Source organism: Pelodiscus sinensis, chromosome 20 (assembly GCF_052426305.1).
Source record: "Pelodiscus sinensis isolate ZL-2025 chromosome 20, ASM5242630v1, whole genome shotgun sequence".
NCBI classification, from domain to species: domain Eukaryota; kingdom Metazoa; phylum Chordata; order Testudines; family Trionychidae; genus Pelodiscus; species Pelodiscus sinensis.
In genome coordinates, this window is record NC_143071.1 from 30,565,086 (window position 1) to 30,577,794 (window position 12,709).

Sequence of the window (12,709 nt, forward strand, 5' to 3'; positions counted from 1 at the left end):
ACCTAAAGGCCCGCTTCCACTGCTGGATCCCTGTTCCTGGAACCCCAGTTTCCTCTCCAGCAATGTGCCCCTGGAATTCTCCCCCCCTCTCCCCCCCCGCATCTAGCTCCTCACTCTCTCTGCAATGAGCTGTTTCCTATTACAGGAACTGGACCCTTTACAGTCTCTCTTCTACTTGATTTCAGGATCCCCTAAAGCAGAAACTCTAGGCAGCCCCTTTTACCTTCCCAACGCCCCCCCCCCCCCCAGCTCCCTTGTCAAAGTATTTATAGGAGATTGATTCATGGACCTGTGTCTAATTATATCCATTCACATCTAATATGAATGAGAATTATTTTAGGAGACAAGGCTGCTAGAAAGGTTTTGACCTAAGAAAGAGGAGGCGGCTGCTGCGTATGCAGCTCACACCCTATAAAAGGCGCCTCAGACTAGTCTGTCTCGTCCTTTCACAGAGAGCTCAAGGTAAGAGTGTAGGGTCTGAAAGCAGGGGGAAGCCCACCCTGCATTCCACACATCCCATTCCATTCCTGCTGCTGCTAGCACCCATAGCCAGCAGGGACTGCCCGTGCCAACCGGATTTTTAAATCCACTTCTCAAGGCACCGATCCGTTCTCAAGCTACCCTTTATCACTGGAGTTTCATGCAGCAGTAAGAAGGGAATTTCTGTTTCTATTTGACAGTACTGACTGGCTTCCAGCCTGCATACTATCCACCTGGGAACCCCAAAGAGGTAAGATTCTGATTTCCTGATTTCCAAGGATGTGTGTGTGAATGACCCTCTAGTTTGGCATATCTATATAGCTGCATGATAGTCAATGTGTCCCCAGTGGGCTTATGCCCATTGTGTAACTGCACTGCATATTATGCTCGGGCTGTGTTGGCCATGACAGCCAGCTCCTAAAGTGACTGGGCTTGAAACCACAGACCGCTGATGCTGGGCTGCCCAGTGCCCTCCTCGAGATACCGCTCCCGATGACCCACGTTGCAATACAATTATACGCAGTGAGCTCCTAGCCCCAGCTCTTAGATCCCTAACAAGCCAGGCCAGAGGAGCCCAACAGGGGTGCCTACCAGGGGACCGAATCTAATGACATGTCCTCAGAATAAATTCATTCTTTTAATGAGCATGTTGCCGGAACCTCCTCTGCCCCCAATATGATTGACAGTAGTGGTGGCCTCGCTGGCAGAGACACGCATTTCTGGGGTAAATGCAAACAAAGTTTTCATCGCTTGCTGCACAGAGCAGCGTAGTGAGTGGCATGTAGAGAGCCAGGCGTGAGTTGCCTTCAGAAGAGGGTTACGGGCAAAACTGAAAGCAGCTCGTGGCCCTTTCACACCAACTCCCTGACCAGTCTGACGGAGCCATTAATGCACTGCGTAGTTCTTATCTAGTTAAATAAAGAAATTATAAAAGGAGTAATGGCAAAAAAGATGTATTGGTAATATTTAGTTAACTGATGCAAGAGAGATAGGCAGACAGAATAACTATTAAGATTAAATTGCTTAAATTGGCAGCACTGACTTATTCCCAAGTGTATGAAAATAATTGGCAGAGGACCTCTCTGAACAATTAATGTTGATTTTTAACAAATCTTGGAACATTGGAATAATTTCAGAGGAATGAAAAAAGCTGATATTGTGTCAATATTTAGAAAGGATAAAAAAAGATTACTTAGTAGCCTGATGTTGACCCCAGGCAAAACCATGGAAAAGCTGGGAACTTGTAAAGCAATGTAATCAATTAATTAAGTTTCATTAATACCAAAGTATCTGGTTTCACAGAAAACAGATCTTGTTAAACAAGCTTTCGATTTTTTTTATGAGATCATGAGTTTGGTTGATAAAAGAAACTCTGTACACATAATATACCTAGTCTTCAATAAGACGTTTGAATTCGTCCCATGTGACATTCCGATAAAACAAAAAAGCACAGTCAGTGTAGCCCACCTGCAATGATTTAAAAACAAGTAACCTGCTAGATCTCAAGAAGCGATTTTACATGTAGGCTCATCACTCATGGCAGATTTCTAAAAGAGGCACAGAGGGGCTGGTTTTAACCCAATGCCAACCAGTCTCTGCCAATGCGCAAGTCTGCAGATGACAGTGGTAAATAATGCTGAGTACCGTTCTACAGACCAGACTGGATCATTTGTAAAGCTGGGCTCATTTGATCAACTTGTGTTGATTTAATACAGCCAAATACAAAGAATGTATACACTGGGGAACAGAATTCCTGAATTCCTGGATTCTAGGATCAGCTTAAATTACAACCACAGCACTATCTTTATTATTCAATTCTGCCTCAAAATAACAGCCTGTCTTATCCCTCTCCATGCTCAGTCCCTAGTGCCTGCAACAACTCTTTCACTGTAAGCAGCACACACTGTCTAGTTTATGCCAAGGAAAGAGGACCTGAGAGGCCTTTCAAAATTCCTAGTATGTTTTTGGCTTTTCCTGCTCTCTCCTGTAAGGATCTGTGTATGTAATTCCTATCAACCAATGTGGGTAGCCAATGGTAGGCATCCCAGGAACTGCAGGGCCTCTGATTATAGAGCTATGAATAGGTAAGGTTATAAATAGGGGAGGAATTAACATTGTGATAAGAAAAGCTCAGAATTAGTGTCTGGTCATAAATAGGTGAGAGAACCTCTCACCCAGACCTCCTCAGGGGCAGCTGGGAGCACATGGCTAGTTAAACAAGTATAAGAAACAGACAGGGCAGAATATTCTAAATAAACAGCATATGGGTTAATGTCACACATTCTCTCCCCATCACAGCTTGCTGTTGAGGGGCCCTAGCTAAACCGCAGCCATGTCTTCGGATGCTGAGATGGCCGTCTTTGGGGTGGCAGCTCCTTTCCTCCGCAAGTCGGAGAAGGAGAGAATTGAGTCGCAGAACAAGCCTTTTGATGCCAAGACATCGGTCTTTGTGGTGCATCCCAAGGAATCCTATGTGAAAGGAATACTCCAGAGTCGGGAAGGAGGGAAGGCCACAGTCAAGACGGAAAAAGGAGAAGTAAGTAAAACCAAGGGGTAAAGAATAGCATTTTGTTCCTCCTGTGTCCTAGCTGATAGAAATGGGTCCCTTGTTTCCTTCCAGACGTTGACTGTTAAGGAAGATCAAGTCTTCTCCATGAACCCTCCCAAATATGACAAAATTGAGGACATGGCAATGATGACCCATCTCCATGAACCTGCTGTCCTGTATAACCTCAAAGAGCGTTATGCAGCCTGGATGATCTATGTAAGTACACGCTGAAGCCTTCCTGTGCCTCCCAAACTGGCAGCTACACTAAACCATGTGGAATCCAATTGCCTTCTCTCCCTTTCTTTCAGACCTACTCAGGTCTCTTCTGTGCCACTGTCAACCCCTACAAGTGGCTGCCAGTGTACAACCCAGAGGTGGTGAGTGCTTACAGAGGCAAGAAGCGCCAAGAGGCCCCTCCGCACATCTTCTCCATCTCTGACAACGCCTATCAGTTCATGTTAACGGGTGAGCGCCTCAGCCACTGAAACGTGATTATATGGTGAAAGTTTCCTAAGAATAGGCACAATCTTCCGCCCAAGAAATATGATGTGCAGCTAAAGACACTGAAAATGTTCAATACTAAAAATGTGCAAACGAGAATTTGTTCAAAGACAAACTGAACCTGACCCAAGCAGTAGCCCATCTCTCAGCCCTTTTCTACAGTAGGACTTTATTTTGAAATACCCCCCGTAAGGTTGAATTTATAAGTGGAGCATCCACACTACTAAGCCTGTTATTTTCAAATAATGGGCCACGGAATTTGAAATCTGTACTCCTGCTTTTCATCAGGAGTAATGCTAATTCTGAAATAGTTATTTTGAAATAACAGCAGTGTGGACGCTCCAGTGCTGCTATTTCGAAATAATTACTCCGTAGAGTAATTCGAATTAATTATTCTCCAGGGCTTCCTGGGGCGCTAAATCTGAGGTAGTACATTCACATTAATGGAGCCTGTCTTGGACTACTTTTGATGCTTCCCCATAGTGAGGATATGCAAGTTCGAGTTTGTTAAATCGGGAATTCTCAAGTTGAATTTAATCATTTTGAAATAGTTTCCTCGTGTAGACATGGCCTCAGAGAGGCCAATCAAATCTTTACCAAAATTCATAATGGTGAGGTTAATTGAAAATGTATAGAGCGTCCTTATCTGCTACTGAACATCCTGGCTCTAGCTGAGTCCAACGAAGAATTGTCAAACAAACCATAACACTGATCTCAGGAACCCTTACTTTGGGTGCTGTATGTCATTTACACTTGTGCAAAGTGGTACATCAGAATCCTCCATGCCCTCACACCATGAGTGGAAGTTCAAACACACGGACGTCACACTGTGTTTGTACTGCTGCTAAACCGATGGCTATAAAATGAGGGTCAGGCTATTATTCAGTATACGCCTTTGCTGTGCAGAGAAGTTGCTTGATCGGATTTCTGTAAGAGGGAATTGTGTGGAAGGGAAGTGGGCACAAGTATCCTGTGATGGCTCCATTGTTCTGCGTGGGTTTATGTTTATCATTTATTATGGCTAGGTTCTTCAAAGGGGGCTGAGGGAGATTCCCAGCTCCCATGGACTTGAGTTAGTTGCCTGATGGTCTGAGGCTCTTTGCAAATCCCAGCACTTATTTGTTTCACTCCATTTTCAGTCAGCTCCATGTTCCCCGGTAATTCTTTTAAAAGTCTCCTTTATTCTGTCTCTTCCACAGATCGGGAGAATCAGTCGATCCTGATCACGTATGTATATTTCCCTTCTCTGGTCTGCGCTGGCTTTGCTGAGTGCTGCAGGGAGAACTCTTTGGTTATGTGTCCTCTGCTTCTCTGTTTGAATGGACAGTGGAGAATCCGGTGCTGGAAAGACTGTGAACACAAAGCGTGTCATCCAGTACTTCGCAACAATTGCAGTTTCTGGGGAGAAGAAGAAGGAAGAGCCAGGCAAAATGCATGTGAGTTGGAAACTGGAGATGGAATTAAATGCTCTGTTCTGAAACTGCCATCTACTTACAGGTCTATAGCAACCTTAATTTGACAATAATGATTGCTTTGTAGGGGACCCTTGAAGATCAAATCATCAGCGCCAACCCCCTGCTGGAGGCCTTTGGTAATGCCAAGACCGTGAGGAACGACAACTCCTCGCGCTTTGTAAGTCTTCTTGACAGAATTATTCCTAGTCACAAGTGCAGTGCAATGGGCCATTGACAGTCCTATCATTAGAATGTGATAGTATAAATCTAGGCTGAAATTGAGATTTCTAACGTTGCAAGGACTCCCCAGCTTTGTAAATCCCACTCCTGGAGTCTACCTCAGAAGGTTTTTAATGAAATGATTTTTTTTCTATTACAGGGTAAATTCATCAGAATCCACTTTGGTACGACAGGGAAACTGGCTTCTGCTGACATTGAAACATGTAAGAAATGTTCCTTAAAGGGTCACAATTCTCTGTATTTTTCCCCCCTCCCCCCACCCCGTGTCTTTTCTTGTGTCTAATTGTACTTTACCTGCCTGGCCAGATCTGCTGGAGAAATCCAGAGTCACTTTCCAGCTCAAGGCGGAGAGAAGCTACCACATCTTTTATCAGATCATGTCCAACAAGAAGCCAGAACTAATTGGTAAGAAATGTTTAACTCTTTTGATGGAAAGGACAGTGATATTGACATTGAAATGCTGAGGGAGATTAGAGAGGCTACCAAAATAGAGAACTCTATAATAATGGGGGATTTTAATTACCCCCATATTGACTGGATACATGTCACCTCAGGAAGAGAAGCGGAGATAAAATTTCTCAATGGCTTAAATGACTGCTTCTTCGAGCAGCTGGTACAGGAACCCACAAGGGGAGAGGCAATTCTCGATTTAGTCCTGAGTGGAGCGCAGGATCAGGTCCAGGAGATAACGGTTGCAGGACCGCTTGGGAATAGTGACCATAATATAATAACATTCAACATTTCCTGTGGTGGAAAGAACACCTCAGCAGTCCAGCACCCTGGCATTTAATTTCAAAAAGGGGAATTACACAAAAATGAGGAGGTTAGTTAAACAGAAATTAAAAGGCACAGTGACTAGAGCCAAATACCTGCAAGCTGCATGGAAACTTTTTAAAGACACCATAATAGAGGCCCAACTTAAATGTATACCCCAAATTAAAAAACATAGCAAGAGACCTAAAAAAGAGTCACCGTGGTTTAACCACCATGTAAAAGAAGCAGTGAGGGACAAAATGGCATCTTTTAAGAAGTGGAAGTCCAATCCTAGTGAGATAAATAGAAAGGAACATAAACACTGTCAAATCAAGTGTAAACATGTAATAAGAAAAGCAAAAAAAGATTTTGAGGAACAGCTAGCCAAACACTCAAAAAGAAATAACAAAATGGTTTTTAAGTACATTAGAAGCAGGAAGCCTGCTAAAAAACCTGTGGGTCCCCTAGACGATCGAGATATAAAAGGAGCAATCAAGGACCATAAAGCCATTACGGGGAAACTAAATGATTTCTTTGCTTCAGTCTTCACGGCTGAGGACATTAGGGAGATTCCCAAATCTGCACCGTCCTTTGTGGGTGATAAATCTGAGGAACTGTCTCAGATTGAAGTGTCATTAGAGGAGGGCTTTGATGTTGTCCGCGGAGCATCCAGACTAGCGTGCTGAGCCAACAAACAGCTGATCAGCTGTTTGTTGGCTCAGTGCAGCAGCCATTTAAATTTAAATGAAGCCGCGATTATTTAAATCGCCGCTTCATTTCCCTTTGCCCAACAAACAAATCTACATGGCTCCGTTGACGGAGCCATGTAGTCTAGACACAGCCTTAGAGATCCTTGAAGGGGTTAAAAACATGCAGACAAGGGGGATCCAGTAGATATAGTATACTTAGATTTTCAGAAAGCCTTTGACAAGGTCCCTCACCAAAGGCTCTTGTGTAAATTACATGGCCATGGGATAAGAGGGAAGGTCCTTTCTTGGATTGAGAACTGGTTAAAAGACAGGAAACAAAGGGTAGGAATAAATGGTAAATTTTCAGATTGGAGAGGGGTAACTAGTGGTGTCCCCCAAGGGTCAGTCCTGGGACCAATCCTTTTCAACTTATTCATAAATGATCTGGAGAAAGGGGTAAGCAGTGAGGTGGTAAAGTTTGTGGATGATACCAAACTGTTCAGGATAGTCAAGACAGAAGCAGACTGTGAGGGACTCCAAAAATCTCACCAAACTGAGTGATTGGGCAACAAAATGGCAAATGAAATGTAATGTGGATAAGTGTAAAGTAATGCACATCAGGAAAAATAACCCCAACTATACGTACAGTATGATGGGGGCTAATTTGGCTATGACGAATCAGGAAAGAGATCCTGGAGTTATCGTGGACAGTTCTCTGAAAACTTCCACACAGTGTGCAGCGGCGGTCAAAAAGGCAAATAGGATGCTAGGAATTATTAAGAAAGGGATAGAAAATAAGACCCAGAATATCTTACTGCCCCTGTATAAAACTATGGTACGCCCACATCTTGAATACTGTGTACAGATGTGGTCTCCTCACCTCAAAAAAGATATTTTGGCCTTGGAAAGGGTTCAAAAAAGGGCAACTAAAATGATTAGGGGTTTGGAACGGGTCCCATATGAAGAGAGGTTAAAGTGACTGGGACTTTTCAGTTTAGAAAAGAGAAGACTGAGGGGGGATATGATAGAGGTATATAAAATCATGAGTGGTGTGGAGAGGGCGGATAAAGAAAAGTTATTTATTAGTTCCCATAATAGAAGAGCTTGAGGACACCAAATGAAATTAATGGGTAGGAGGTTTAAAACTAATAAAAGAAAGTTCTTCTTCACCCAGCCTGCAGTCAACCTGTGGAACTCCTTGCCAGAGGAGGCTGTGAAGGCTAGGACTATAACAGAGTTTAAAGAGAAGCTAGATAATTTCATGGAGGTTAGGTCCATAAAAGGCTATTAGCCAGGGGATAGAAATGGTGTCCCTGGCCTCTGTTTGTCAGAGGCTAGAGAAGGATGGCAGGAGACAAATCGCTTGATCTTTGTCTTCAGTGCACACTCTCTGGGGCACCTGGTGCGGGCCACTGTCGACAGACAGGTTACTGGGCTAGATGGACCTTTGGTCTGACCCAGTACGGCCGTTCTTATGGAAGCTGACATGGGCATTTCTACACTGCATTGTTAGTGCAGGCTCAGACTCAGTTTTGACTCAGGTCACTATGCCCTTAGGGATTGGTTCAACCTCAAGTCTCAGTGCGACTCTGGGCCAAGCTCCATCATTTTGCAGTATGGATGCAGCCCAAGCCTGGATTCCTAAGAACAGAATGTATGACTCAGTTCTGTGAGCAGTAGGGATGCATCATCGTGGTTCTGAGAACTGAGTCCATGAATTATAAAATTGGAATATCATGCAGCTATGCCAGGTTGGAAATTCAGAATCTGTAGGCATGAGGTCCTCAAAGCAGGGTTGATAAGGGAGTGTAGCCATATCCTTAAAGCCCTGTGTTACCCTGAGCGAGGTCAGGAATCAATATGTGCCTAAAGCCAAACTGCAGCACATAAACATTGGTATCCATGCTTGTTTTCAGAGATGCTTCTGATTACCACCAACCCCTATGACTTCCCCTTCGTGAGTCAAGGTGAGATCACTGTAGCCAGCATCGATGACCAGGAAGAGCTGATGGCCACAGACGTGAGTAACACTTAAGAATGATTATGTAGAGTATTAACTCTACTAGACAAGAGCTTTACGTTACTGATTCTGTTGGCAGAGCGCCATTGACATCCTGGGCTTCACTGCTGAGGAAAAAACAGCCATTTACAAGCTGACTGGGGCAGTCATGCACTATGGGAACATGAAGTTCAAGCAGAAGCAGCGAGAGGAGCAGGCGGAGCCAGATGGCACAGAAGGTATTGGTGAAAGCTGAGCCAAACTCTCAATAACACAAACAAAAACTGAAGCCTTACTCATCACTTGGCCTGAGCTTGGTTCTGGCACAGTTTGAGGCCTGGGAAGTTGACTATAAGAGCTGATCTAAGTTGCATCAGCTGGCATTGATCTCTATGGACCATTCTGTTGGCCATGAAATGCTAAAATGCAAAGGGCTCTGGCCCCACTCCCTCCAACTCCCAGCATACATTCTCTACATCCTTACTATGCCCCCACTGAACCATCTTGACACCATACAAATCATAGGCCACCTTTTTAGATAATCTTTCTTGTGCTTTGGGTTGCCTGGACTGCAAAGGGCAGCCAGAGAAGGGGCCAAAAAACTAGTTCTTAGGCTACAGAGATGAAAGATGATTGAATACTAAAAATTAAATGTTTATATTTAGTGCATTTGAGACACATGTAGCAAATTAATGGAATAAAATATCCTTAGTGAGCCCATTTTTGTTTTCAGATGGAAACTTTCATAAACTCAACAGGATATGTACCCTGATAACCGAAGGCACAAAATGCCGTACATGAAAGACAATTTTAATACATTTCTTTACTTTGTTTAGTCTTCTGGGGAACAAGCTTTAGAGTCCAAGGTTACTTTTTAGTGTTAGAATGCTTTGGCAGAGATTCTATAGGTATGCTTGAAATGCATTGTTTTAGCCACTTAGGCTCTGACTTACAACTGTATTTAGACACCTAAAGATTCAGATACTTGCCTACTGGGATTTCAAGAGTGTCTAAACATCAATAGAAAACCAATGGGACCCAGGCACATAATCTGCAGAAGTGGTTTTGACAATCCCCTGGAAGTGATCCTCACTTTTGAAAATCAGGTCCTTTCACCATTTCATCTGCTTCTTTCTCCTCTGATGATTTTTACTGAGACCATTTGGGGTATTTTTGGACAAATTCTTATACACTTGGGCTTAGTCTAGACTGCAGGGTTTTTGCACAAGAAGCCTTTTGTGGAATAAGCGCATCCAGACCTCAAAGTGCATCGCAAAAGTGATGTGCTTTTGCGCAAGAGACCATCCACACTGCATGGACACTCTTGCACAGAATGGCAATCAGAGCACCTGTGCTTTTTCCGATATGGGTTTCTTGCACAAAAACCCTTCCGGTGCGTCCACACCTGCCTTTTTGTGCAAGAGCTGTAGCGCAAAAAGGAGTTATTCCTCGTGGGGAGAGGAATAACTCTACTGGCAAAAGCCCTCTGTTCTGTCAATTTTCTTGCACAAAAATGCACTTGAGGTGTGGATGCTCTGCCAGTTTTTGCTCAAAAATGGCCGTTTTTGCCAAAAAACATTGTAGTGTAGACATAGCCTCATTGTACAGACCCTCTCAATCAAATACAAAAATTTTTCTGAAACAAATCAAGAACCAAAGGAAACTCTAAACTCTATATCTATTGGAGTTGTTAATATTATGTGGCAGCAGGTGAAACTCAAACAGATCTCATTGTTTTTTCTAGTCACTATAAAAGATACTGAAGCCTATCTCGGAGCTATTAATTCATTCCTCTCACTCTTTGTTTAGTGGCTGATAAAGCTGCCTACTTGATGGGTCTGAACTCAGCTGACCTGCTCAAAGCCTTGTGTTACCCCCGTGTCAAGGTTGGGAATGAATATGTGACCAAAGGTCAAACAGTGCAGCAGGTAACAATTGGTGAACTAGAAAGCACGATATGAATTAACACCCCAGGGCTTCTTTCTCTGCTTTGCATGGTAACTCCAGTCCTTCTCCCACTGGTTTAGGTGCACAATTCGGTGGGTGCTCTGGCAAAGGCTGTCTTTGAGAAGATGTTCCTGTGGATGGTCGTTCGTATCAACCAGCAGCTGGATACCAAGCAGCCCAGACAGTACTTCATTGGAGTGCTGGACATTGCTGGCTTTGAGATCTTTGATGTAAGGAGCAAGGATTTGACAGAGAGACAGAGAGATATGAAGAGAGATTAAAAAGACATGCACTTTTCATCTTAGAAAAGAAGAGACTAAGGGGGGATATGAGAGATGTCTATAAAATCATGACTGGTTTGGAAAAAGTGAATATGGAAAAGTTATTTACTTATTCCCACAATATAAGAACTAGGGGTCACCAAGTGAAATTAATAGGCAGCAGGTTTAAAACAAACAAAAGGAAGTGTTTCTTCACTCAGCGCACAGTCAACCTGTGGAACTTCTTGCCAGAGGATGTGGTAAAGATTAGGACTTTAACGGGGTTCAAAAACACCCAAGAGCTAGAGAGATTCGTGAAGGTTAGGTCCATCAATGGCTATTAGCCAGGCTAGGTAGGAATGGAGTCCCTAGCCTCTGTTTGTCTGGAGGTGGGTAACAAGGGAGGGATCACATGAAGATTACCTGTTGTGTTCCCTCCCTCTGGGCACCTGGCATTGGCCACTGTCAGTAGGCAGGATACTGGGCTAGCAGGACCTTTGTCTGACCCAGGATAGCCATTCTTATGTTCTTATGACAGCAAATTCGTGGAAGGAACAAGCAGCGGCTTTAGGAACTTGGAGGGTTTAAAAAAAGCATATATTTAAATAGTTTCCTGGAAAAGCCTGACTTTTCTCTCACAGTAGTATGACTGTCCAATGGCTTTGTTTGGGGTAAATGTGCAGTACATGTAGAAATGGCAATGACACTTAAACTGTGAACAGGCGGTACCTACTCGTGAAGAAATGCTCCTGTACCTAACACATCATTGAAGGCACCTAGAGCACTTAGGTCACTGCTCACTGACTCTGGCAGGCTTGGGGCTGAGTACCCAGAAATATCCAAGTAGACCTGAGGGCTCAGAATAAGCTGTGGAGGCCCAGATACTATTATGACCAGGACCAAGGGCCTGGGCCCCAGAGCACAGAAATGGCTGGACAAGCATGGGCCTGACATTGCAGAAATGTTCAGGCAGGGCTGAGACTAGAGCTCCCCAAACAGCTGCTGGCTCTTGGGGGAAGAATTCAGAATCTCACTGAAACCGAGGTTGGTGAAACAGACCTGATGAGCTGAAAGAAGAGCCATTTTTATGTATTTCGGGAAGCCCAGGGCAGGAGTGCAGAGAATTTTACAAGTAGATAAATCTCCTTTTTTGCCTCTGTGCAGTACAACAGCCTGGAGCAGCTGTGCATCAACTTCACCAACGAGAAACTGCAACAGTTTTTCAACCACCACATGTTCGTGCTGGAGCAGGAGGAGTACAAGAAGGAAGGGATCGAATGGGAATTCATTGACTTTGGGATGGACCTGGCTGCCTGCATTGAGCTCATTGAGAAGGTTCTTAGGTTTTATGTACTCAAGGGATCTTTAGCGTCTAAAAGACTTTTGCATGCTTACAATAATGAACAAATGCATGCGCCAGTGCAGGTCACTCATGGGTCTTGGGGTATGAAAATGTCTCGATCCACAATTGGTAAACTTTGGGATAGGTCCCAAGGGAGCAGCACGTAACTGTGTGGCAACACTCCATGTCCCTGCTCACTCTCATGGAGAAAAGAGTAGCGTAAGCTTTAGAACACTGGGAAATGTTAACTATTTTAAGGGTATCTAAAGAACTGCACTGCCTCGTCCCCAGACATGGCAGGTTTTGAATGATTCTCTAGCACGCAGGAAGTCAGTCTTGCACACACGAGGCAATTTTCCATGAGCGATATCTTTATTATTTTAAAACATTTGAATAGATACCATAGGTAGGCTGGCCTAATTTCAGCTTTTTGAATGCACATCCACTGATTCCCTGGTTCTTCTCAACACAACCAAGAGATGCTTGCGTTGGCCAG

The 12,709-nt window shown here is 43.9% G+C and overlaps 1 protein-coding gene across 1 annotated transcript in view; it reads left to right on the forward strand.

Moving 5' to 3' along the window:
- The first annotated feature begins 358 nt into the window (after positions 1 to 358).
- LOC102446383 (myosin-1B) overlaps positions 359 to 12,709 on the forward strand; it is a 29,465-nt gene continuing 17,114 nt past the window's right edge. The window contains exons 1-15 of the mRNA XM_075903408.2: positions 359 to 462; positions 681 to 730; positions 2,779 to 3,016; positions 3,101 to 3,244; positions 3,337 to 3,493; positions 4,729 to 4,756; positions 4,857 to 4,965; positions 5,069 to 5,161; positions 5,363 to 5,426; positions 5,530 to 5,628; positions 8,582 to 8,685; positions 8,765 to 8,903; positions 10,474 to 10,592; positions 10,692 to 10,841; positions 12,036 to 12,206. Coding sequence (XP_075759523.2) covers positions 2,813 to 3,016; positions 3,101 to 3,244; positions 3,337 to 3,493; positions 4,729 to 4,756; positions 4,857 to 4,965; positions 5,069 to 5,161; positions 5,363 to 5,426; positions 5,530 to 5,628; positions 8,582 to 8,685; positions 8,765 to 8,903; positions 10,474 to 10,592; positions 10,692 to 10,841; positions 12,036 to 12,206 — 1,581 coding nt within the window. The 5' untranslated portion in view covers positions 359 to 462; positions 681 to 730; positions 2,779 to 2,812. The remainder of the gene's footprint in view (positions 463 to 680; positions 731 to 2,778; positions 3,017 to 3,100; positions 3,245 to 3,336; positions 3,494 to 4,728; positions 4,757 to 4,856; positions 4,966 to 5,068; positions 5,162 to 5,362; positions 5,427 to 5,529; positions 5,629 to 8,581; positions 8,686 to 8,764; positions 8,904 to 10,473; positions 10,593 to 10,691; positions 10,842 to 12,035; positions 12,207 to 12,709) is intronic.